At 33.8% G+C, this 21925-nt stretch overlaps 2 protein-coding genes across 3 annotated transcripts; both read right to left on the bottom strand.

Annotated features, from left to right (window-relative positions):
* Positions 1 to 342: 342 nt before the first annotated feature.
* On the bottom strand, positions 343 to 6190 carry LOC130899688 (UDP-glycosyltransferase UGT5-like). Of its 2 annotated transcripts, none has more exons than XM_057809826.1 (4): positions 5747 to 6190; positions 3565 to 4362; positions 2069 to 2288; positions 343 to 701 (listed from the first exon to the last, which is right to left on the bottom strand). In XM_057809826.1, the coding sequence occupies exons 1-4, from the start codon at positions 5994 to 5996 to the stop codon at positions 398 to 400; spliced, it is 1572 nt and encodes a 523-aa protein (XP_057665809.1). In that variant the 5' UTR covers positions 5997 to 6190; the 3' UTR covers positions 343 to 397. The 2 variants fall into 2 exon arrangements, with proteins under 2 accessions (XP_057665809.1, XP_057665810.1); XM_057809827.1 differs by lacking the exon at positions 343 to 701 and adding an exon at positions 816 to 1038 and having other exon boundaries at positions 5747 to 6127.
* A 4815-nt stretch (positions 6191 to 11005) lies between these two features.
* Positions 11006 to 19414, bottom strand: LOC130899689 (UDP-glycosyltransferase UGT5-like). Its single transcript, XM_057809828.1, has 4 exons — positions 19008 to 19414; positions 13531 to 14328; positions 12546 to 12765; positions 11006 to 11364 (listed from the first exon to the last, which is right to left on the bottom strand). The coding sequence occupies exons 1-4, from the start codon at positions 19255 to 19257 to the stop codon at positions 11061 to 11063; spliced, it is 1572 nt and encodes a 523-aa protein (XP_057665811.1). The 5' UTR covers positions 19258 to 19414; the 3' UTR covers positions 11006 to 11060.
* Between the last annotated feature and the right edge of the window lie 2511 nt (positions 19415 to 21925).

Here is a 21925-nt window from a genome sequence, read left to right as displayed (position 1 = left end):
AGATTATATTGTGCAATAGAAAGGTCTGTCTGGGGGGTATTTCTTGATATAAAAGGAGCTTTTGACAGTGCTATGCCCAGCAGTCTTATAAACGATTTGAAACACTTGGACAAAGCTTACAGTTTACCTAGTTACGTTGAAAGGTTCAATCTAAGGTACCTGATTAACTTTACAAAGGACATAGGCTTTTGGTAGTGGGTTTATCAATAATTGTTAATCGTCTACTATATTTCTTTACATTTCTGTTTGTATTTGTTCACAATGTAATTTATTATTTCAAATTATTCTTAAAGATGTATTGTACCAAAAGTTAATCTGAGGTATGATTAAACAAAAAGAAAATGAAATAAATATATTTTTATTTAAAAATCTCATAAAAAGTTTTTTTAGAAAAATATCAATGTCTTTTAACTTTTTTAGTTGAGCTTTGTACACTTTTGTTTTGACTTCTACACACTTTTCTGTATACGAATCCAAAAATCGTCTTTAAAATAAAAATAACAACAAAAATTATGAGAAAAATTGTTAATAATACATCCAACATATAAAATTGATACCAAGTTAGAACGGCAGAAGCTACTCGTAGATGAGGGGCACCGTTATAGCGTACAATGTAATCAATCCAATAAACTGCTTCTTGTATAGGCGCCATTGGTCTATCGTGGAAGATTTTTGATTTATATTTAGCATTCTCAGTGTATCTAGAAAAAAAAAAATTCAACCTGTAAATTTAGATAAACCGAAAGTTCCTTTCATTTTCATACACCCCTAGTACTAGTTGATGAAACACAATCTTTATATTTTTGAGAATGACAGAATTTTGAAATTTATTTATTTTCCAAAGTTGAGATAACATGATCAAAATTGACTTTCAAATCATTCAAATGAATGATGAATTGTAACAATTTCTAAGAATGCTTTTTTGTTTGTATACGGCAAATTAGAGATTTCCAGGAAACGAAGATTCTAGAATGTGATGATAGTATATAAAACGCGTCTCTTAGTAGCCGAAGCGGTTAACAAACTACTTCATGTCATCTGGAAAGTGAAAAGTAAACAAAACCGTGTATTTCAATAAATTAAATGGTAAGTGTTAGTGAATAATTAGTGTACAGATAAATAACATAACGAAACTGTTATAAATGAATGAAAATTTTACAAATCAATAGCACGGGACTGCTTTTTTAACTCTTCCATAAGAAATTTAAAGATTTTATTTATTGGGTTGGCGACAATTTATTTCGGTTATAAGTAGTATAAAATAAAACATTTTTCTTTAACGAAGAATAGTTTTAAAACAATTATGTATTTTCCAAAGACCTTTCGTCATATTTCTTTCAACTTCATGATTGCGAGCTCATGAAAATTCTGGTCCTTATCAACAAAAAACTAAACTAGGTGTGATTGAAGTTCATCGTCATTTGTGAAAGTTTCACACTTTAAAGAATTCTGCAAACTTCGAGATATAAAATGGTAATCAGATGGTGCCAGATCAGGGCTGTATGGAGGATGTGGCATTACTTCCCAGTCAAGCTCCAATAGTTTTCCACGAGTTGCCAAAGTTGATTCCTTGGAAGCAGCTCAAAGAATACAAAAAATTTGTAATCCCACCAAACTGACAGCACGAACTGAGCAGTTATATGACGATCCTCTTCAATTATGACTGAAAGAAAAGTTTAAAGACTTTTTTTTATGAGCCGATGGAAAGTCTTCAGTTAGACGTTGCGTATTCCGTACCTTAGAAGGGAGTAATTAGATCAGAAATTGCTTGGCTGATTTTTATACCAAGAGAAGGCAAGGAAAAATTGTTGCATCAACCCTAGAAGTAAGTAATTCAGGATGGTCTTTTGGAAGTTCCAAATTTCTTTCTAAATCATTCAGTTGGGCTTTTGAAAATAGTTATGGGAGGTTTTGATCTGAAGTTGATGGTTCAAAATCATTATCGATAGCAAAAAAACTAGAAACCTTCCAGTATTTTCTTTGACATGCTAGGTAAGTCTGATAACTGATTTGATATAGTTTGGATACAAGTCTAATCCCCTAACGCTACATATAAGTGTTAACTTACTTTTTGTTGGTAATAACCTCGTCTATGGCGTCGGAAATTGTTTGTTCGGAAATATCAGCAAAATTGACAATTTTAGCGAAACCTGCTGATACCGATAATTCGGCGTTTTGTTTTTGATCGGCAAAAACTGGTATTGCTACCGTCGGTACACCATGATACAAAGTTTCTATTGTACTTAAAAATCCTCCATGAGTTATAAACAATTTAATATTAGGATGAGCTGAAAAAAAAGGATCTAACATAGAATTTAACAGAGGAAATACCACAAACTTGAAGCCCCATTTATATTATTTATAACTTTTTAATTGTTTGATAAATTTGTTTTTTACAACAGAGTTGCAGGGACAAATTTAAAGCCAGGAATATACCAAATCAATTTTTTATTAAATTGGTGTTGCACATCAAATGTAAACCACGGTTTATACTAAACAACTTGTTCAATTAATTCGTTTTGCACAACAAATTTTAAGCCTGATCTATACCAAGCAAATCGTTTCATAAATTCGTGTTTTAGAACAGTGTTGCACAACAAATTTAAAGCTTGGTTTATACCAAGCAAATTGTTTGATAAATTCCTGTTGCATAACAAATTTTGAGCCTAGTTTATACTATGTAAATTGATTAATAAATTTGTGTTTTAATACAGATTTGCAAACACAAATTCTAAGCCCAGTTTATACTGAGCAAATTGTTTAATTCTTTCGTGTTGCACCACAAATTTGAATCCCGTTTCTGCAAAATCAATTTTTTATTAAACTGGTGTTGCACAGCAAATGTAAACCACGGTGTATACCAAGCAAATTGTTCAATAAATTTGTGTCGCACAACAAATTTTAAACTTGGTTTATACTATATAAATTGTTTAATTATTTCGTGTTGCACCGCAAATTGAAAGCCCGGTTGTATCAAATAAATTATTTAATAAACTGGTGTTGCACATAAAATTCAAGCCCGCGTTTAGTCGAGTCAACCAATTATTGGTGAAAGTACTAATTTCCGACATCTGGGGCAATTGTAAATGACTTCAAAAACTCTAAAATATCCTGATTATGATCCTTATCTGGGTAGATATGAAAGTAATATGTTAATGAAATCAAAAGGTTCAAGCCAAACCGTCTGATCAGCTTCTCAAACGATATCGACCTTTAGTAATGTTAAGTAAGATACTGGTCTATGTATTTAACGGCCCTTGACTGCCCACAGTGCTATTATGAAAGCAAAGCTTTGAATATAGAATATTATTTGATGTATTCTTCCATATTTCATTACAAAATATACTAAAAAATCTTCAAATCCCTGATCATGTAGGAATCGCTTTTTGGTAGTCGATGGGGTAAAGTTAACCTGCCCCATCATAGCTTTAGAGATACTGCTATACCTTCCTCCCCTCCATCTTATAATAAAAAAGAGGCACCACCTCAAGGGGTTAATACTGACAAAAACATTAAATCCAGGAAACCTGACACGGCATGATGGACATTGACATCGCAACTTACCTAATAAATCAGATTGTGGTAACCATTTTTCTATTCTAACGTTATCGGGTTTTCCCGGCAGATCGTCACTTTCAAATTTCCACAAAACATTCTCCTTCCTTTTAGCGAAAGCTTTCATTAAACTCTGCCTCGTTTCTTCAGTTAATTCGGCACTTTTCAAATTCGTTCCCATGCTGAAGTATATGACACCGTTTTCAGATTCGTCCAGATATTTTTTCAAATCGTCCGGTAATTTTTTCGGAGGTTTAATATGAAATCCGGCAATTTCTTTCATACAAGGTACCGATGAAGTAGCTCGATTCAAACTTATGTGGGAATTTGATAACACCAAAGAAACGTTATACTGAACTTGAGTCAAATCGATATCTTTTGAAATGTATTTACGTACAATTTCCGCTTCTGCGGGATATTCAATCAGTACTTGCTTGACGTACCACAAGCTAGCAACTAAAGTGTTAATTAATCTTTGTTTGAAATTCATTAGAGCCGGAAATCCTAACACAAGTTGAGTATCGAGGGACGGTAGAGATGGATTACCAACGAAATGGTTCATCCAGGAATGAGCCGCGTGGTTATTGAAAAGAACTAGATGTGCGTCGAAATGAGCAGCCAAAGCTTTTGGTGATTCCATAAAAAATTGTGGTACTATGACAACATCAAATTTTTCTTTCGATTGTATCAATTGTTTCATTTGTGGGTTATTGAATACCATTTCTGATAAAACTCCACCCATTGGGTTAAAAATCATATAAAGGACACTGTAAGATCCTACTTTGCTTGTAAAATTCTTAAACATTTCTGAAAACAACAAAAAAAACATTATTATTGTTACTAATGTCTAGAATTATGTTTTTTGTGCAGTTCGTTGGTTATATTAATAAAATTTAGTGCATTCTTAATACAAAAGGCTATAGCTAGAGTCAAATTTGATGTAGGGTAGTATTGGTTACAGTTAGGGCGGCTGGTGAAAGAAAAAAATCATAATTAATCTGCTCTTGAAGCCATTAAATCTATCACTATATATATCTAAGTCTAGAGCATGGCCAACAACTTAACCGGTTGAAACGGTTGAACTTCTAGATTTCGATTGAGTGTGATTGAGATATTAATTAATTGTTGGGTGAGGTGTTACAAGTACACCATAACCTAATTAGCTAAGGTAGTTTCATAAAAACTTGGAGTGAAATACTTTATATCACGCAACAGCTTCTAATCCTCTACAAAGCCCAGATTCGACCATCTTCGAAGTATTGCTCGCACATTTGGAGCTGAACTCAATACAGAAGAGATAATTTCGACTTATAAACGACCCAGAGTAAGAATCAGAAACTTGCATAGTTTAGAACATAGAAGAAAGGTCGCTGATCTATAACATGATGCTACCTAGAACAGTAATTGCAAGATTTTCTCGATAGGCAGACGTGGTTCACAGACACGAAAACGTCAATTTATTTAAACTCCTTTCTTTGGAGAGGTACAAGCCTGTGGAATCAGCTACCCAAGGTAGCTGATACGGTAGATACCACACAATCTACTCGAGTGTAATCTTGTGCTAGCTTTCTACATAAAAAAAGCTGAATTCTACGATTCTACATCTTATAAAAAATGCGGAGAACATTCAGTACATTCAGAGGCCAGGAATACCGCATCATTCATTTTCTCGTGACCTATTGAAAGCCTTTAAGGCCTATTGATTGAAGTTGGGGTTGGGAACATAAATTTGCACACATTCAATGGTCACCACAAATTTTAGAAATACCACTATCCCTCGAAATTCCTTTAAAATATGACCCAATAAGAAAATCGTCAGATTAATTGATATTTATTTTACTTCAGTGACATATTGGAGCATGAAAAATATCATAATCTGACGTAGTATTTTCATTTCACTATTTTTTTTACAATTTTGAAAATTTGTATACGCGTCCTTCGCCGCCAAACATTAAAGAATCATTTTTTATTCCTATCATCTAATCAATCAATTTTAGTAGGTTTTCGAGACTCTTGAGCTCATTTAAAATTTTTTCGTAATCAATTAATAATTTTACGATAACGGAAATACTATTATTAAACTTTTACTTTGATAATAATTCAAAAACATGACTTTATACATTATAGATATTTTCAATATCAAAATTATATAATAAAAACTTTTTTATATACATTAAATTTTTCGATTTACCTTGTTGTTTTTCAAGTACTCCTTCCATGGTAATATGTCTATACTTAACATTCTTTGGTAGATTTTTTTCTTCGAAAATCGTCAGCATCGTTACATCGTTACCATTTTCAGCCAGACCTACCATTAATTCTTTACCCAGAAAATAATGACTTGGTGAAAAGAAAGCAAATATTCCCAAGATCTTCGCGGAATTCACATCACTTACACTTATGATAATTAAAAAAAATAGAAGTAAAACTTTGGCACTCATTATAACTAAAACGCTAATATTAATAAATAAAAGTTTAATTGTATTTTTATTTTGTTAAAACTATATTAGTATCATATTAAAAATTTAGGTTATCTACTAATTGGAATGTTGACACAAACCAAGGACCACGTTTATATTAAAACAGATCAGTCTGAGTGCTTCGACGCGACGGCGCAGTTGCCACATATAAGAATTATCTACAACCAATGTTCAAGTATTTGAGTTTATCGGGAATATAAACTGGCAACAGTGTATAGACATCAATCAATTAGGTATCTTCATTATTACGCTCTAGAATATAACAAAGGTAGCGCACATTCTTTAATAATACACTGGTAGACAAAAAATTTTACCATTACATAAAATATATTTCAGAAGAATGAACTGATTTGATAGTTCTTCCAATATCAATTGCAGATTATAAAATATGTCATAGGCGTAGGTAGCTACATCATTTTATAAATTTATAATGAATATTAAATCATGAAACGTAAATAGACGAGTAAAATGTACCTGTCTGTAAGTGAGTTTGGTTTAAACAAGATACCAGACATGAGCTAAGCCCTTTTTGTTCCCCGTTCGTTTTTTTTTCTGGAAAACGAAATAAAACAAAAGAAAAAAAAACATTTCAATACGAAATTATCAATATAAATAATCATGGTAGTGAGTATCGTATAAAGTAGAGTCATCATTTGATTGAATTATGATGGATTGCAAAGAGGGTGATACCACTTAATCATCTTCTTCTTTGATGACATATTCAACACAGTTTTTTCAAAATTATCGGCTGCTAGAAATTTCTTCACGAGTTTCACAACCTCTTTACTCAGTTTACATTCCAATATGCAATGGTAAGAAGGTAGTCTAAGAAGAGTATGACCCTGTTCTTTGCACAACTTGGCAATATACAATACATTTTCTCTAACTTTAGACTTTTTTTCACGATTGGTGACAAGAATAGGATTTTTTTTTCCAGACATAAATGCTAAAATTTGAGCTTTGTTACTACTATTATTTTGAGGAGTTGATACGAGTTGTAGGATTCGTTGTCCGTAACTATTACTGACTATGGTGGAATGTTCATTGAACCACTTTTCAAATGATTCTGCTGACATATTTCCAAGACTTAAAATAGCAGTTTCACAAGGATTACATTGTGTATTTGGACAAAAAGTGGGTTCGCGAACTGGACAACAATTACCCGAGACGTTAACAGCAATTTCGTTGGAAATACATCTAAATTTTGGACAATATACTGGTACGCAAATAGGACAACATTGTCCAATAGTTATTACGGCAACTTCACATGTTGAACATTGAATATTTGGACAAAATATCGGTTGACATGTAGGACAATATTCTCCGGGAAGTATAACAGGAAATTCGCAACTGCCACACTGTATTTTATCACCAAATATTGGTGAGAAATTGTCACCAAAGGGTGTTATAGCATCTTCAATTGAAACAGACTGACTATTAGGACACAATTTCGGTTGACAAGTAGGACAACAGTCACCAGGGAGTTGAACGGCCGTTGAAGAACTATCACATTGCAATTTTGGACATACTATTCGTTCACAAACAGTACAATCTTCATAAGGATAAGTGATTGCTTTTTCACAAACATCACATAAAAGTGCTGGGCATGATTTAGGTATGCATATAGGACAGCAAATGCCAGGAAGAAGAAACTCAGTTTCGTGTGAGTTACAATCCAGAAAAGGGCAGGAAATTGGCGAACAGCTCGGATAACATTCACCAGCAACGGTTACAGCAACCTCACAAATCGAGCATTGACTATTAGGACACAATTTTGGTTGACAAGTAGGACAACAGTCACCTGGCAGTTGAACAGCAGTTGAACAACTATCACATAGCAAATTTGGACAAACTATCCGTTCACAAACAGGACAATCTTTATAAGGATAATTGACTGCTTTTTCACAAATGTCACAAGAAAGTTCAGGACATGATTTAGGTATGCAGATAGGACAGTAGATTCCAGGAAGTGAAACTGCCGTTTCGCTTGCATTACATTCTATTTCAGGACAAAACACTGATCTAGAACTAGGGCTGCAATCATCAGTAGATGTTGTAGCAGATTCACACGATACTGGCTTGCAAATAGGACAGCAACCGTCTATTGGTGTTGTAGCAGCTTCGCAATTCAAACAATGTATTTCAGGACATGATATCGGTTCGCAAATCGGACAGACACCATCTGTTGGTATTACAGCAGTTTCACAATCTGTACAAATGATGTCAGGACACGATAATGAATGTTCAATTGGGCTGTAAACATTAGTAGGTATTGCAGAAACTTCAGGATTAATATCAGAGAGTAGTACTGATTGGCATTGTTGACAGCATTCTCCACGAGGTAATACAGCAACTTCAAATTCAGTACATTCAATATTGTCACAAGATACTGGTTGACAAACTGGACAACACTCTTCTGGGGGTGTTTCAGCAATCTCGCAGTTTGTACAATGGTTGTTAGGACAAAACACGTGTTCACAAACTGGGCAGCATTTTCCTTGAGGTGTTTGAGCAACTTCACAAATGGCACAGTGTATATTAGGACACGAGACGCGTTCGCAAACTGGACAGCACTCACCTTGTGGTATAATAGTAACTTCACAGTTGGTACAGTGTATATTAGGACACGAAACGTGTTCGCAAACTGGGCAGCACTCTCCTGGAGGTGTTTGAGCAACTTCACAGCTGGTACAGTGTATATTAGGACACGAAACGTGTTCGCAAACTGGGCAGCACTCTCCTGGAGGTGTTTGAGCAACTTCACAGCTGGTACAGTGTATATTAGGACACGAAACGTGTTCGCAAACTGGGCAGCACTCTCCTGGAGGTGTTTGAGCAACTTCACAGCTGGTACAGTGTATATTAGGACACGAAACGTGTTCGCAAACTGGGCAGCACTCTCCTGATGGTATAAAAGTAGTTTCACAATGTTGACAATCGATATTGGGACACTCTATTGGTTTACACTTGGGACAGCATTCTCCTTTGGGCGTTTGAATACTATGGCAAGCCCCACATATTGGAGGCTCTGGACAATCCACTTTATCGCAATTTTGTTGATGAAGATGATGCAATTGATTATGTTTAGAATGTCCAAACAGTTTATTTGCTTCAGAACTGAAGACAATCACAAAAAATAGAAGATACTTCATATTTATGGACCATTCACAGTGTGTACTTGAGTTTCAATATATATATGGTAATAATTATTTATATTATTTCATTCAACACGTTCATATATAAACGTTGCACGTGTAATTGACGTATAATTTGAAAAAATTGTGCTATTATTGGGTGTAGATTAAAAAATTTTGGAGCTGGTGAATTTTTGATTATATAAAAAATGATATCATAGAACTGAGAATAGAAGTTGGTTAACAACACCAGCGGATCCAAAGGGGGGACCAAGGAAAAATTATGAACCCCTCTTCTTCATTTTTTCAATATACTGATGCTCAAAAACAGTCCATTTTTATTATTTGGACAGTTGAGTAGCTCGAACAGCAAACGTAATCCACTTTTTTAGAATCTCACGCTCCTCAAAATAGTTATTAACTACCAACTTCACCTTTGTTGATTATATATTTGATCACCAAGGCAGTTTTTCAAGTCTTGAAACAGAAAATGTTTAGAGGGGGCTGAATCTGTCGAATAGGAGGCTTGAAGTAGCAATTCTAAACATAAATTAATTAATTCAGGCCATTGCAATAACGGACGTGTGAGCTGGTGCATTATCTTGATGAAATAACACTTTCTTCTTAGCCAAATGCGACTGTTTTTGCTTGATTTCTTCGCTCAAACGTTACAATAAGTTCGCGTAATACTCGCCGTTAATTAGTTTCTTCTTTTTCAAGATAGTTAATGTAAATTACCCGCGCGCATACCAAAAATCGATACCATGACCTCGCTTGCAGATGGAACAGTTTTTGGAACCGATTCTCCCTTTTCAGTCGATTATTTTGATTGTTCTTTTGTTTCAGGTGTGAAGTGATGGGCCCACGTTTCATCCACGGTTCCATTTTGAGCAAAGACGGCACTCATCTTGTGTACATCTTTCTCATGTCCAAATTTTTAGTTAATATGTCTGATAGCTCGCGCACAGTACCGCTTCGTGGATTTCCTTCAACATTTCTGGAGTCTTAACCTCATTTGGTCGACCAATGTCATGCAGATAATCGTAGATCGTACGGCCTGCTATCCAACATTTTACTGTTGATAACGAAGGATCAGTATCAACCATAGTAGAAAATAATTTAGCTTTTATATTGGTTAGACAAACGCCATTCGATTTAAAAATATTATATCACATAACGATGAATAATTTTTTCCATGTTCACTGAAAACGTTCACATTCATTGATGGCTGTCAAACAAATACTAAACAACATGGTAGCATAAGCTGACAGATTATCCAGAATACGATTATATCAGTTTAGAAACATCGCGTCAAGTTTTGTCATCAAAACACCAAAAACTAAATAAACGGATGGCAATAAACGAATCGTCAAGAATAGTTCGATAGCAACAAGATTATTTGCGTCAGATAAAAGACTACTGAAGTTCTAATAGACACATAATTTTAGATGAAACGTGGTTTGATATTTCTTGATATAAAAGGAGCGTTCGATAGTACTATGCCCCAGCAGTCTTATAAACAATTTCAAACACTTAAACAAAGCTTACAATTTATCTAATTACGTTGAAAGGTTCAATCTAAGGTACCTGATTAACTTTACAAAGGACATAGGCTTTTGGTAGTGGGTATATCAATAATTGTTAATCGTCTACTATATTTCTTTACATTTCTGTTTGTATTTGTTCACAATATAATTTATTATTTCAAATTATTCTTAAAGATGTATTGTACCAAAAGTTTTTTAATTTATTTAATTTAAAAAAAAATATTTAATATTTTTTCCCATCCGGTAATAGAATATTATTAATCTGAGATATAATTGAACAAAAAGAAAATGAAATAAATATATTTTTATTTAAAAATCTCATAAAAAGTTTTTTTAGAAAAATATCAATGTCTTTTAACTTTTTTAGTTGAGCTTTGTACACTTTTGTTTTGACTTCTACACACTTTTCTGTATACAAAGCCAAAAATCGTCTTTAAAATAAAAATAACAACAAAAATTATAAGAAAAATTGTTAATAATACATCCAACATATAAAATTGATACCAAGTTAGAACGGCAGAAGCTACTCGTAGGTGAGGGGCACCGTTATAGCGTACAATGTAATCAATCCAATAAACTGCTTCTTGTATAGGCGCCATTGGTCTGTCGTGGAAGATTTTTGATTTATATTTAGCATTCTCAGTGTATCTAGAAAAAAAATTTTCTATCAATAACCTCACATTTATTCAACCTGATAAACCGAAAGTTCCTTTCATTTTCATACACCCCTCGTACTAGTTCATAAAACACAATCTTTATATTTTTGAGAATAACACAATTATGATATTCATATTTTTTTCCAAAATTGAGATAACATGATCAAAATTGACTTTCAAATCATTCAAATGAATGATGCATTGAAACAATTTCTAAGAATGCTTTTTTGTTTGTTAACGGCAAATTAGAGATTTCCAGGAAACGAAGATTCTAGAATGTGATGATAGTATATAAAACGCGTCTCTTAGTAGCCGAAGCGGTTAACAAACTACTTCATGTCATCTGGAAAGTGAAAAGTAAACAAAACCGTGTATTTCAATAAATTAAATGGTAAGTGTTAGTGAATAATTAGTGTACAAATAAATAACAGGACGAAACTGTTATAAATGAATGGAAACATTATAAATCAATAACACGGGCCTGAAATGTCTGTTCGTTATCAGCAAAAAACTGAACCAGGTGTGATTGAAGTTTATCGTCATTTGTGAAAGATTGACCATTCAAAGAACTGTGTAAATTTCGAAATAAATGGTAATCAGATGGTGCCGGATCAGGGCTGTATGGGGGATGTGGCATCACTTCTCAGTCAAGCTCCAATAGTTTTCAACGAGTTGCCAAAGTTGATTCCTTGGAAGCAGCTCAAAGAATACAAAAAATTTGTAATCCCACCAAACTGTCAGCACGCAGTTATATGACGATCCTCTTCAATTATAACTAAAAGAAAAGTTTCAAAACTTTTTTTTAAGAGTCGATTGTTAGACGTTGCGTATTTTGTACCTCAGAAGGGAGAAATTAGATCAGAAATTGCTTGGCTGATTTTTATACCAAAAGAAGGTGAATTATGCAGCAAGAAAAAATTGACGCTTCGACCCTAGAAGTAAGTAATTCAGGATGGTCTTTTGGAAGTCCCAAATCTCTTTCTAAATCATTCAGTTGAGCTTTAGAAAATAGTTATGGGAGTTTTGATATGAAGTTGATGGTTCAAAACCACTATCGATAGCAAGAAAAAATTTCAGTATCTTCTCTGCCATGTTAGGTAAGTTTGATAACTGATTTGATATAGTTTGGGTACAAGTCAAATCCCCGAACGCTACATATAAATGTTAACTTACTTTTTATTGGTAATAACCTCGTCTATGGCGTCAGAAATTGTTTGTTCGGAAATATCAGCAAAATTGACAATTTTAGCGAAACCTGCTGATACCGTTGATTCGGCGTTTTGTTTTTGATCGGCAAAAACTGGTATTGCTACCGTCGGTACACCATGATACACAGTTTCTATTGTACTTAGAAATCCGCCATGAGTTATAAACAATTTAATATTAGGATGAGCTGTAAAAAAAGGATCTAACATAAGAATTTAACAAAGGAAATACCACAAACTTAAAGCCCACTCGTGTTGCACAACAAATCTAAAGCGTGGTTTATACTATACAAATTATTTGCTGAACTTATGTTTTACAATACAGTTGCAAAGACTAGACTGAGATGAGGTACGGAATTGTTATTTTGCGCAATAATAATATAATGCCCAAAACTTTCAGCCGAGCCAGAAGTTAACCAATTATTATAAATGGATTCTATGACTCCGAAATTTCTAAAATAATGAGATTATGATCCTTAATGGGCGCCATTCCATTGGTGTATGGAGGAGAATGAAAGTGCAGTCCAAGTTATTTGTAAGTATAATGACAGCAAAAGGTTCAAGCCAAACCGTCTGATCAGCTTCTCAAACGACATCGACCTTTAGTAATGTTAAGTAAGACACTAGTCTATTAATTTAACGGCCCTTGACTGCCCACAGTGCTATTATGAAAGCAAAGCTTTGAATATAGAATATTATTTGATGTATTCTTCCATATTTCATTACAAAATATACTAAAAAATCTTCAAATCCATGATCATGTAGGAATCGCTTTTTGGTAGTCGATGGGGTAATGTTAACCTGCCCCATCATAGCTTTAGAGATACTGCTATACCTTCCTCCCCTCCATCTTATAATAAAAAAGAGGCACCACCTCAAGGGGTTAATACTGTCAAAAACATTAAATCCAGGAAACCTGACACGGCATGATGGACATTGACATCGCAACTTACCTAATAAATCAGATTGTGGTAACCATTTTTCTATTCTAACGTTATCGGGTTTTCCCGGCAGATCGTCACTTTCAAATTTCCACAAAACATTCTCCTTCCTTTTAGCGAAAGCTTTCATTAAACTCTGCCTCGTTTCTTCAGTTAATTCGGCACTTTTCAAATTCGTTCCCATGCTGAAGTATATGACACCGTTTTCAGATTCGTCCAGATATTTTTTCAAATCGTCCGGTAATTTTTTCGGAGGTTTAATATGAAATCCGGCAATTTCCTTCATACAAGGTACCGATGAAGTAGCTCGATTCAAACTTATGTGGGAATTTGATAACACCAAAGAAACGTTATACTGAACTTGAGTCAAATCGATATCTTTTGAAATGTATTTACGTACAATTTCCGCTTCTGCGGGATATTCAATCAGTACTTGCTTGACGTACCACAAGCTAGCAACTAAAGTGTTAATTAATCTTTGTTTGAAATTCATTAGAGCCGGAAATCCTAAAATAAGTTGAGTATCGAGGGAAGGTAGAGATGGATTACCAACGAAATGGTTCATCCAGGAATGAACCGGGTGGTAATTGAAAAGAACTAGATGTGCGTGGAAATGAGCAGCCAAAGCTTTTGGTGATTCCATAAAAAATTGTGGTACTATGACAACATCAAATTTTTCTTTCGATTGTATCAATTGTTTCATTTGTGGGTTATTGAATACCATTTCTGATAAAATTCCATCCAATGGGTGGAAAATCTTGTTAAGGACACTGAGAGAACCCACTTTGCTTGTAAAATTCTTAAACAGTTCTGAAAACAACAAAAATAACATTTACAGCTTACTAATGTCTAAAATTATGTTAACTAAGTTGGAATTTCTGAAACCGTTGGCGATACTCGTACTGAATATACTGTTTAAAGTCACCACTACACCAACACTAACAATTAAACTGTTCGACGCGCATTTCGATCACCAAGTTATCGTCTTCAGAGACTGAAGGCTATGTTCTAAACTATGCAAGTTTCTAATTCTGACTCTGGGTCGCTAATAAGTCGAAATTCTCTATTCTGTATTGAGTGCAGCTCCAAATGTGCAAGCAATACTACGAAGATGGACGAATCTGAGCTTTGTAGAGGATTAGGAGCTGTTGCCAATTAATTACCAATCGAAATCTAGAAGTTCAACCGTCTGGTTAAGTTATTGGTCATGCTCTAGACTTAGATAGAGTTGGGTTACTTACGGATAACTTATGCTTGAGTGTACACTTAAAAGATTGAAGATGGAGAAATTTTAATCTCCTTTGATGTAAGTTCATTATTTCCCAGCGTGCCGATCCCGCAGACCTTCGTGTACCTTAAAGAATTACTGATGTATGGAACAAATCTATTTCCAGTACAACAACGAATTCTAAAAACAAGACAAGACAAGAAGGAACAGCAATGGGAAACTGTTTATGGCTGAACTGTTCATGATTCATTTTGAAATGCGAATCAGTCAAGAGTTTCAGTATTTTCTCAGGGTATGGTACAGTTATGTAGATGATATTTTCGCCATATTCAATACGAAGAAGGCAAACGTAAACGAATTCACTTCAGAATTCAACTCAAAATATCCATCTATTAAGTTCACCTATGAAATGGAGAATAATGGACAGTTACCATTTTTGGATAATTTGGTTACAGTTTGACGTATTTAGGAAAAACACCGCTACGTGCAGGTACATCCCGGCTGATTGTTTTCATTGTATCCAACATAAGATGACCAGTCTCAATTTCCTGGTACATCGGTTAATCCACTTTCCACTTACCATCGAGAGATACAATAAGGAAAAGTCCTTCATTGAAGATGTAGCTGTACTTTATGGCAATGATAAAAGAATTGTAAATAGTTTTGAGAAATCTCCGAGGGAAGCCACTTTTTTTCAAACTCAAAATGAAACACAAGAATTATTTATTTATAAATTGTTGGATGCATTTGAGAGAATTGAAATTGCTAGATGTAAGAGTCGCTTAAATAGGGACAAAGGGCCAATTCCTTGCAGCTCATTCTTTAGTTTAGTAGTCAAAGTATAAACATGAATATTCCCGTCAAGGAGTTTTTCCCCGCTGGAATTAATTGTCGCGGGAGAAGGTTTATTGGTGGGAAAATTCAGTATAATACAGGTATTAGTTATCAGTTTACCTCCAGTCTCTGAAGACGATAACTTGGTTATCGAAACCCGCGTCGGACAGTGCAATTGTTAGTGTTGGTGTAAACAGTATATTCAGTATAAAATTATCTTGTTTATGCAGTTCGTTGGTTATATAAATAAAATGTATAATACAAATGGCTGTAGCTTGAGTCAAATTTGATGTAGGGTAGTATTGGTTACAGTTAGGGCGGCTGGTGAAAGAAAAAAATCATAATTAATCTGCTCTTGAAGCCATTAAATCTATCACTATATATATCTAGGTCTAGAGCATGACAAACAACTTAACCAGACGGTTGAACTTCTAGATTTCGATTGGTAATTAATTGGCAATCCTCTACAAAGCCCAGATTCGTCCATCTTCGGAGTATTGCTTGCACATTTGGAGCTGGATTCAATAGAGATGAGATAATTTCGACTTATAAGCGACCCAGAGTCAGAATCAAAAACTTGGATAGTTTAGAACATAGATGAAAGGTCGCTGATCTGACTATAACATGATGCCACCTAGAGCAGTATTTGCAAGATTTTCTCGATAGGCAGACGTGGTTCACAGACGCCAAAACGTCAATTTATTTAAACTCCTTTCTTTGGAGAAGTACAAGCTTGTGGAATCAGCTACCAAAGGTAGCTGATACGGTAGATACCACACAATCTACTCGAGTGTCATCTTGTGCTAGCTTTCTACATAAAAAAAGCTGAATTCTACGATTCTACATCTTATAAAAAATGCGGAGAACATTCAGTACATTCAGAGGCCAGGAATACCGCATCATTCATTTTCTCGTGACCTATTGAAAGTCTTTAAGGCCTATTGATTGAAGTTGGGGTTGGGAACATAAATTTGCACACATTCAATGGTCACCACAAATTTTAGAAATGTCACTATCCCTCGAAATAATCGTCAGATTATTGGTTACTTTAAATGGGACATAAAACTTGACGATGGCGATTTATTTCATGCTTTCGAAAATTCGCTGCTTCTTTGCGTCACTTCCAAATCGTCAAAAGTTTCCTTTGAAAGAAAATCGTCAGATTAATTGATATTTATTTGACATGTTGGTGAACGGAAAATATCAAAATCTGACGCAGTATTTTCATTTCACTGTTTTTTTTACAATTTTGAACATTTGTAGAAACGTTTTTTAAATTCAAACAAAATTGATGTGTTTATAAGATTTGCAAAGTAAAATAAAAATAAAAAACACAACTTTTAATATATATTTTATTCAATATTTGTCTTCTTCTTCTTCTTGTAGTAGGACGAGGTCCTGTCAGGTCCGTCATCTGCCCTCTTGTGACGCCGATGTCCAGCTATCGTACCAGCGTTTTGAGGGCCTACCGATTGGGCGTCTTGTGTCTGGTTTCTGTGTTTTGGCCCATTTGGCAATCCGTTCTGGAGCCATTCGTTCTACATGGTCTCTCCATTGTCGGCGTCTTGCTCTTACCCATCTAACGACATCTTGTACTCCCAGTTCTCTTAAGGTATCTGTGTTGGGTATTTTATCGTGGAGTGTGGTACCCTTTATTGTTCGTAATATCTTCATCTCTGCTGTTCTCATTTTTCTCTTTGTTTGTGTTGTGTCTGCCCTTGTTTCTGCGGCATAGGTTAGTATGGGTCTGATACAGGTCTTGTAGATTCGCGTATTACTTTCTATGCTCATATATTTATTTTTTTATTTATTCAATATTTGTGATACAACTTATTAAATGTCTTTTATGCAACATTTTTATGATTTTTCGCAAATTGTATCAACTTTTTTGGCATTCTTGCGAGCATATGCAGATCCACACATTTTCTTGTAACAAAGACGGCATCATTTTCTTGTTTGCCTTTTCTACCCTTCAACTTCTTTCAAAATATGTACAGTAAACGTTTAGGGAGTTGGTGATGAGTCTGTAATTGTCATTGCAGGAAAAAAAAGTTCTTCGAATTTGGTAAATTGCATCTTTTTATCAAAAAATTTTTTATTCAAATAATGAACATTCACTACAGTTGTACCAGTAATAATATGAAATATCATTCGTTTATATCATTTTATAGTTCGTCGTAAATATGGTGTATACTTGGCCATTTGATCCGACACATCTATAAATACCTTTCCTTTGTTGTAATCTATCACGATGACTGGTTTACGGATTTCTTTGCACTTAATATTTAAGTTTATCATAGAATCATCGTGTTTTGTACATCAAAACATCCCTTCTGTCTTTCCATTTTAATACAACAGTTTTATCTTCATTTTGTTGGGATATTATTTCTCCCTTTTTCAGCTTTTTTTGTATCAATTCTTTAGGAATATAAAGAATAGTATTCTAGTGTATTCTATTCTCTTCCTGAATCTAGTGGACCATCCATTAATTCCATCACCAATTTTTCTCCAACAGAAACACCATCTGCTTTTTCTTTTCCTTTGTATACTTTGTATTTCCAGGTGTATCCTCCAGTAGTAGAATTTTTTGGAAGCGGACGAAGACCCATCCATAGTATCATTCCAATGATATTTCTTATTTCCACAAGGTCAGTATCTGACCATGGTTTTATCAGTGGTTTTGATTTTATATTTTTCAAAGTTTTCTCTGTCACAAATGAGGCAATTACTTCGTCATCTTTTCCAGTAAGTTATTTGCGTCATCGTCATCCATTTTGAGAGTTTGAGGAGTTTTTGTAAACGTTTTTCTACTACCAGTAAAAGTCTGATGAATTTGCAGACGCTTCAATGCTTTCTACAGAATCCAATGATGAAGATTTATACCCTGTTGTATAATTCTTGTCACCAAATAAATCGTCACAAAAACCAGTCGCACTTTCTTCATCTAAATCAAACAAATGTTCAAGTTCACTCTCAGTAAACCCTCGGTTTGTCATTTTTATAATTTTTTTTTATAATTATACACAATAATAATTTTTACAAATACAACACAGGATTACGCACATCTATATTATGCCAGTGTACAGATATAACTGCGTATATAAACAAGTTCGACAATTTTAACCTGTCAAAGCTATAAAAACCGAAGAATGTGCAAAACAATGACTCACCGGTGACCCACGCGGTCTACTGGAGAAAATTTACATGTCGGGACCGTGGGTACTACTAATCGAAATAAATCTAGGGGTTAAGTAATGTCTACCTCAAACTATTGTACACTAAAAAAATATTTTGCAATGCGGTCTTGTTAAACATGACTCTTACTTTGATAATAATTCAAAAACATGACTTTATACATTACAGATATTTTCAATATCAAAATTATATAATAAAAACTTTTTTTATACATAAATTTTTTTTGCTTTACCTTGTTGTTTTTCAAGCACACCTTCCATGGTAATATGTCTATATTTAACATTCTTTGGTAGATTTTTTTCTTCGAAAATCGTCAGCATCGTTACATCGTTACCATTTTCAGCCAGACCTACCATTAATTCTTTACCCAGAAAATAATGACTTGGTGAAAAGAAAGCAAATATTCCCAAGATCTTCGCAGAATTTATATCACTAACACTTATGATAATTAAAAAAAATAATAGTAAAACTTTAGTAATCATTATAACTAAAACGCTAATATTAATAAATAAAAGTTTAATTGAATTTTTATTTTGTTAAAACTATATTAGTATCATATTAAAAATTTAGGTTATCTACTAATTGGAATGTTGACACAAACCAAGGACCACGTTTATATTAAAACAGATCAGTCTGAGTGCTTCGACGCGACGGTGCAGTTGCCACATGTGAGAATTATCTACAGCCAATGTTCAAGTATTTGAGTTTATCGGGAATATAAACTGGCAACAGTGTATAGACATCAATCAATTAGGTATCTTCATTATTACGCTCTAGAATATAACAAAGGTAGCGCACATTCTTTAATAATACACTGGTTTACATAAAATATATTTCAGAAGAATGAACTGATTTGATAGTTCTTTCAATATCAATTGCAGATTATATTATTAGATTATCAAATCATGAAACGTAAAGCGACGAGTAGAATGCACCTATTAGGGCGTTTGGCTTAAACAAGGTACCAGACGTGAACTGAGCTCTTTTGTACCCCATTCGTTTTCTTTTCTGGAAAACGAAATATAAATTCTTTACAAATGAATCAAACGGAAAAAAACATTTAATTTCCAAAGTATTTTCATAAATAATCATGGTATTCAGTATCGTCTAAAGTAGAGTCATCATTTGATTTAATTATGATGGATTGTAAAGAGGGTGATACCACTTAATCATCTTCTTCTTTGATGACATTTTCAACACAGTTTTTTCAAAGTTACGCCTTCCGACAACTTCGGCCAATAGAAATGCATATATGTTTACGATTCGATGTTTTCATTGGTAAACAGTGGAGATGATGAGTCCACATGTACTGACGGTTTGCTAGATGTTGTAACCAAGAAATGTTGTTACACTTACATTAAAAATCATAAAATAAGTTATTTTTTTATTTTTTTGAACAATGATTTATTCAACGTCGATTATTTCAGTAAAATTAATATTAAACCAACAAATCAAAAACTTGTATATAGCACAAGTTGAATAACTCGGATCACCACTTTGTAAAAACTATTTATTAAGAAAAAAAATAATCAATTCAACTTAAATACAAAATCTTATCGTATAAAAAAACTATTACATCAATATATAATAATAGTAAGTAATTTGATACGTTAATGGAACTTGAAGTGTCTTAGCACTTGGAACCTCTTAACTTTGACGTTAATTAGTGTACAACTAGACTTAAGTACTAAATCTTATCGTATACAATAAAAACTATCGATTCTGGTAGACAAGGGACATTTATGGTCGTTCGCAGTAACATTAATATAAAACAAGAATTAAATAAGGGACACTTTGTATCACTTAACTATATGATTAACAGATCTTAATGGTTCCCATCAGGAGTGGTGAAATGGCTGCATCCCAACGAATTTGGTACGGAGTTTACATTCGTGGTAGAACCTTTTAAACTAGCTGTTCGAAGTTTGTATCTATATTTTTGCCTAAAAATTCCCTTAATGAACTTGTGAATGAGTTTTAAGCTCTAAGTTGTGCGCAGTAAGCCTTTCTATAAAATGAATATCACCCAGCAACTTCCTAATTTTCACCTTTACTAAACCGGGAGAGAACTTGCGATTCGAGGTCCTTGTTCTGTTCCTCAGAGTATCCTGTGAGGATTAGGTCTTAAGGATGATTGCAAAATTGGTTATTACGCTTTTCTTTCTAAAATAGACTTTTACGCAAAGCAAATTGTCGTTAATTATACAAACAGTAGTTTCTAAATGGTTTTCGAAATACTTGATCAAAAATATTGTCTGAATATGAAAAATTATAAATGAAAAAAGTTCTTTTCGCACCAGGGGCTTTTCTATACTTGCTGATTAATGGATTCAGTAAATTCTTCTTCTAAAATATTAGCTACTTGACTAAGAAATTGAAATCCACAATTTTTTATCAGTTTTCCACTTAATGGCAACTTAGAATTGTGATTTGTGTTTTTGGTCTAGAAAGAAAGTCATAATTGGTTTTTGAGAACCAATTTTGGAAAAATTCATCAGACAATTCTGAAATTAAATCTTTTATTTTGACAAGAATCCTCGCTATAAAAGAATCGTCTTCTATCCAAGTGCCCCATCTTGTAACAGGGCAAATTACATGTATCAAGATTCTCAAATTTTGCTTAGCAAAAAAATTATCTTCAAGAATAGCCTTTGAAAGAAAAGATGATGAAAGAGTTTCTTGTACAAACTTGCCCACTGTCAGTGCATGTGTTTGTTCTAACTCTTTAGAAACAAGGAGATAAGATTTTATCAGAATGTCGTAGCTACAAACAGCTATCAATATATTAGCAATATACCTAACGTCCTAAAGATTCAGTGGTTTAATCGATTCGTATAAAAAAATTTCTATTCTGAATCAAAACTTTCTTCTAGTTTCTTGGTATTGTTCACATGGTACTATTAAAGAGAAGATGCCAAGTTTTGTTTACGCAGTTTTGGCATTGGAATATTTGATATCATCATCGCATTACATAGGTTTGAGTTTGAACATATCTGTTAGTTTATCTTCTTTTAGATTGATTGGAAATAGAAAAAGTAAAAACGGCCGCATTTGACTGAGAAGAAAGTGTTTTATCAACACAAAGCACCAGCTCACATACACGTTATTGCAGTGGTCAGAATTATTGAATTGAAATTTGAATTGCTACCT

This window comes from Diorhabda carinulata, chromosome 11 (genome assembly GCF_026250575.1).
Source record: "Diorhabda carinulata isolate Delta chromosome 11, icDioCari1.1, whole genome shotgun sequence".
Classification (NCBI taxonomy): Eukaryota; Metazoa; Arthropoda; class Insecta; order Coleoptera; family Chrysomelidae; genus Diorhabda; species Diorhabda carinulata.
Note: the sequence above shows the minus strand (reverse complement) of the source record. Positions and strands in the feature narration are given on the sequence as shown.

Coding starts and splice junctions, on each gene's coding strand:
- LOC130899689 (XM_057809828.1), bottom strand. CDS start 19,257: ATGATTACTAAAGTTTTACTATTATTTTTTTTAATTATCATAAGTGTT. Junction 12,766..13,530: donor ACCACAATCTGATTTATTAG/GTAAGTTGCGAT, acceptor CTTTTTTTACAG/CTCATCCTAATATTAAATTG. Junction 11,365..12,545: donor GAGGTTATTACCAATAAAAA/GTAAGTTAACAT, acceptor TTTTTTTTCTAG/ATACACTGAGAATGCTAAAT.
- LOC130899688 (XM_057809826.1), bottom strand. CDS start 5,996: ATGAGTGCCAAAGTTTTACTTCTATTTTTTTTAATTATCATAAGTGTA. Junction 4,363..5,746: donor AGTACTTGAAAAACAACAAG/GTAAATCGAAAA, acceptor TGTTGTTTTCAG/AAATGTTTAAGAATTTTACA. Junction 2,289..3,564: donor ACCACAATCTGATTTATTAG/GTAAGTTGCGAT, acceptor CTTTTTTTTCAG/CTCATCCTAATATTAAATTG.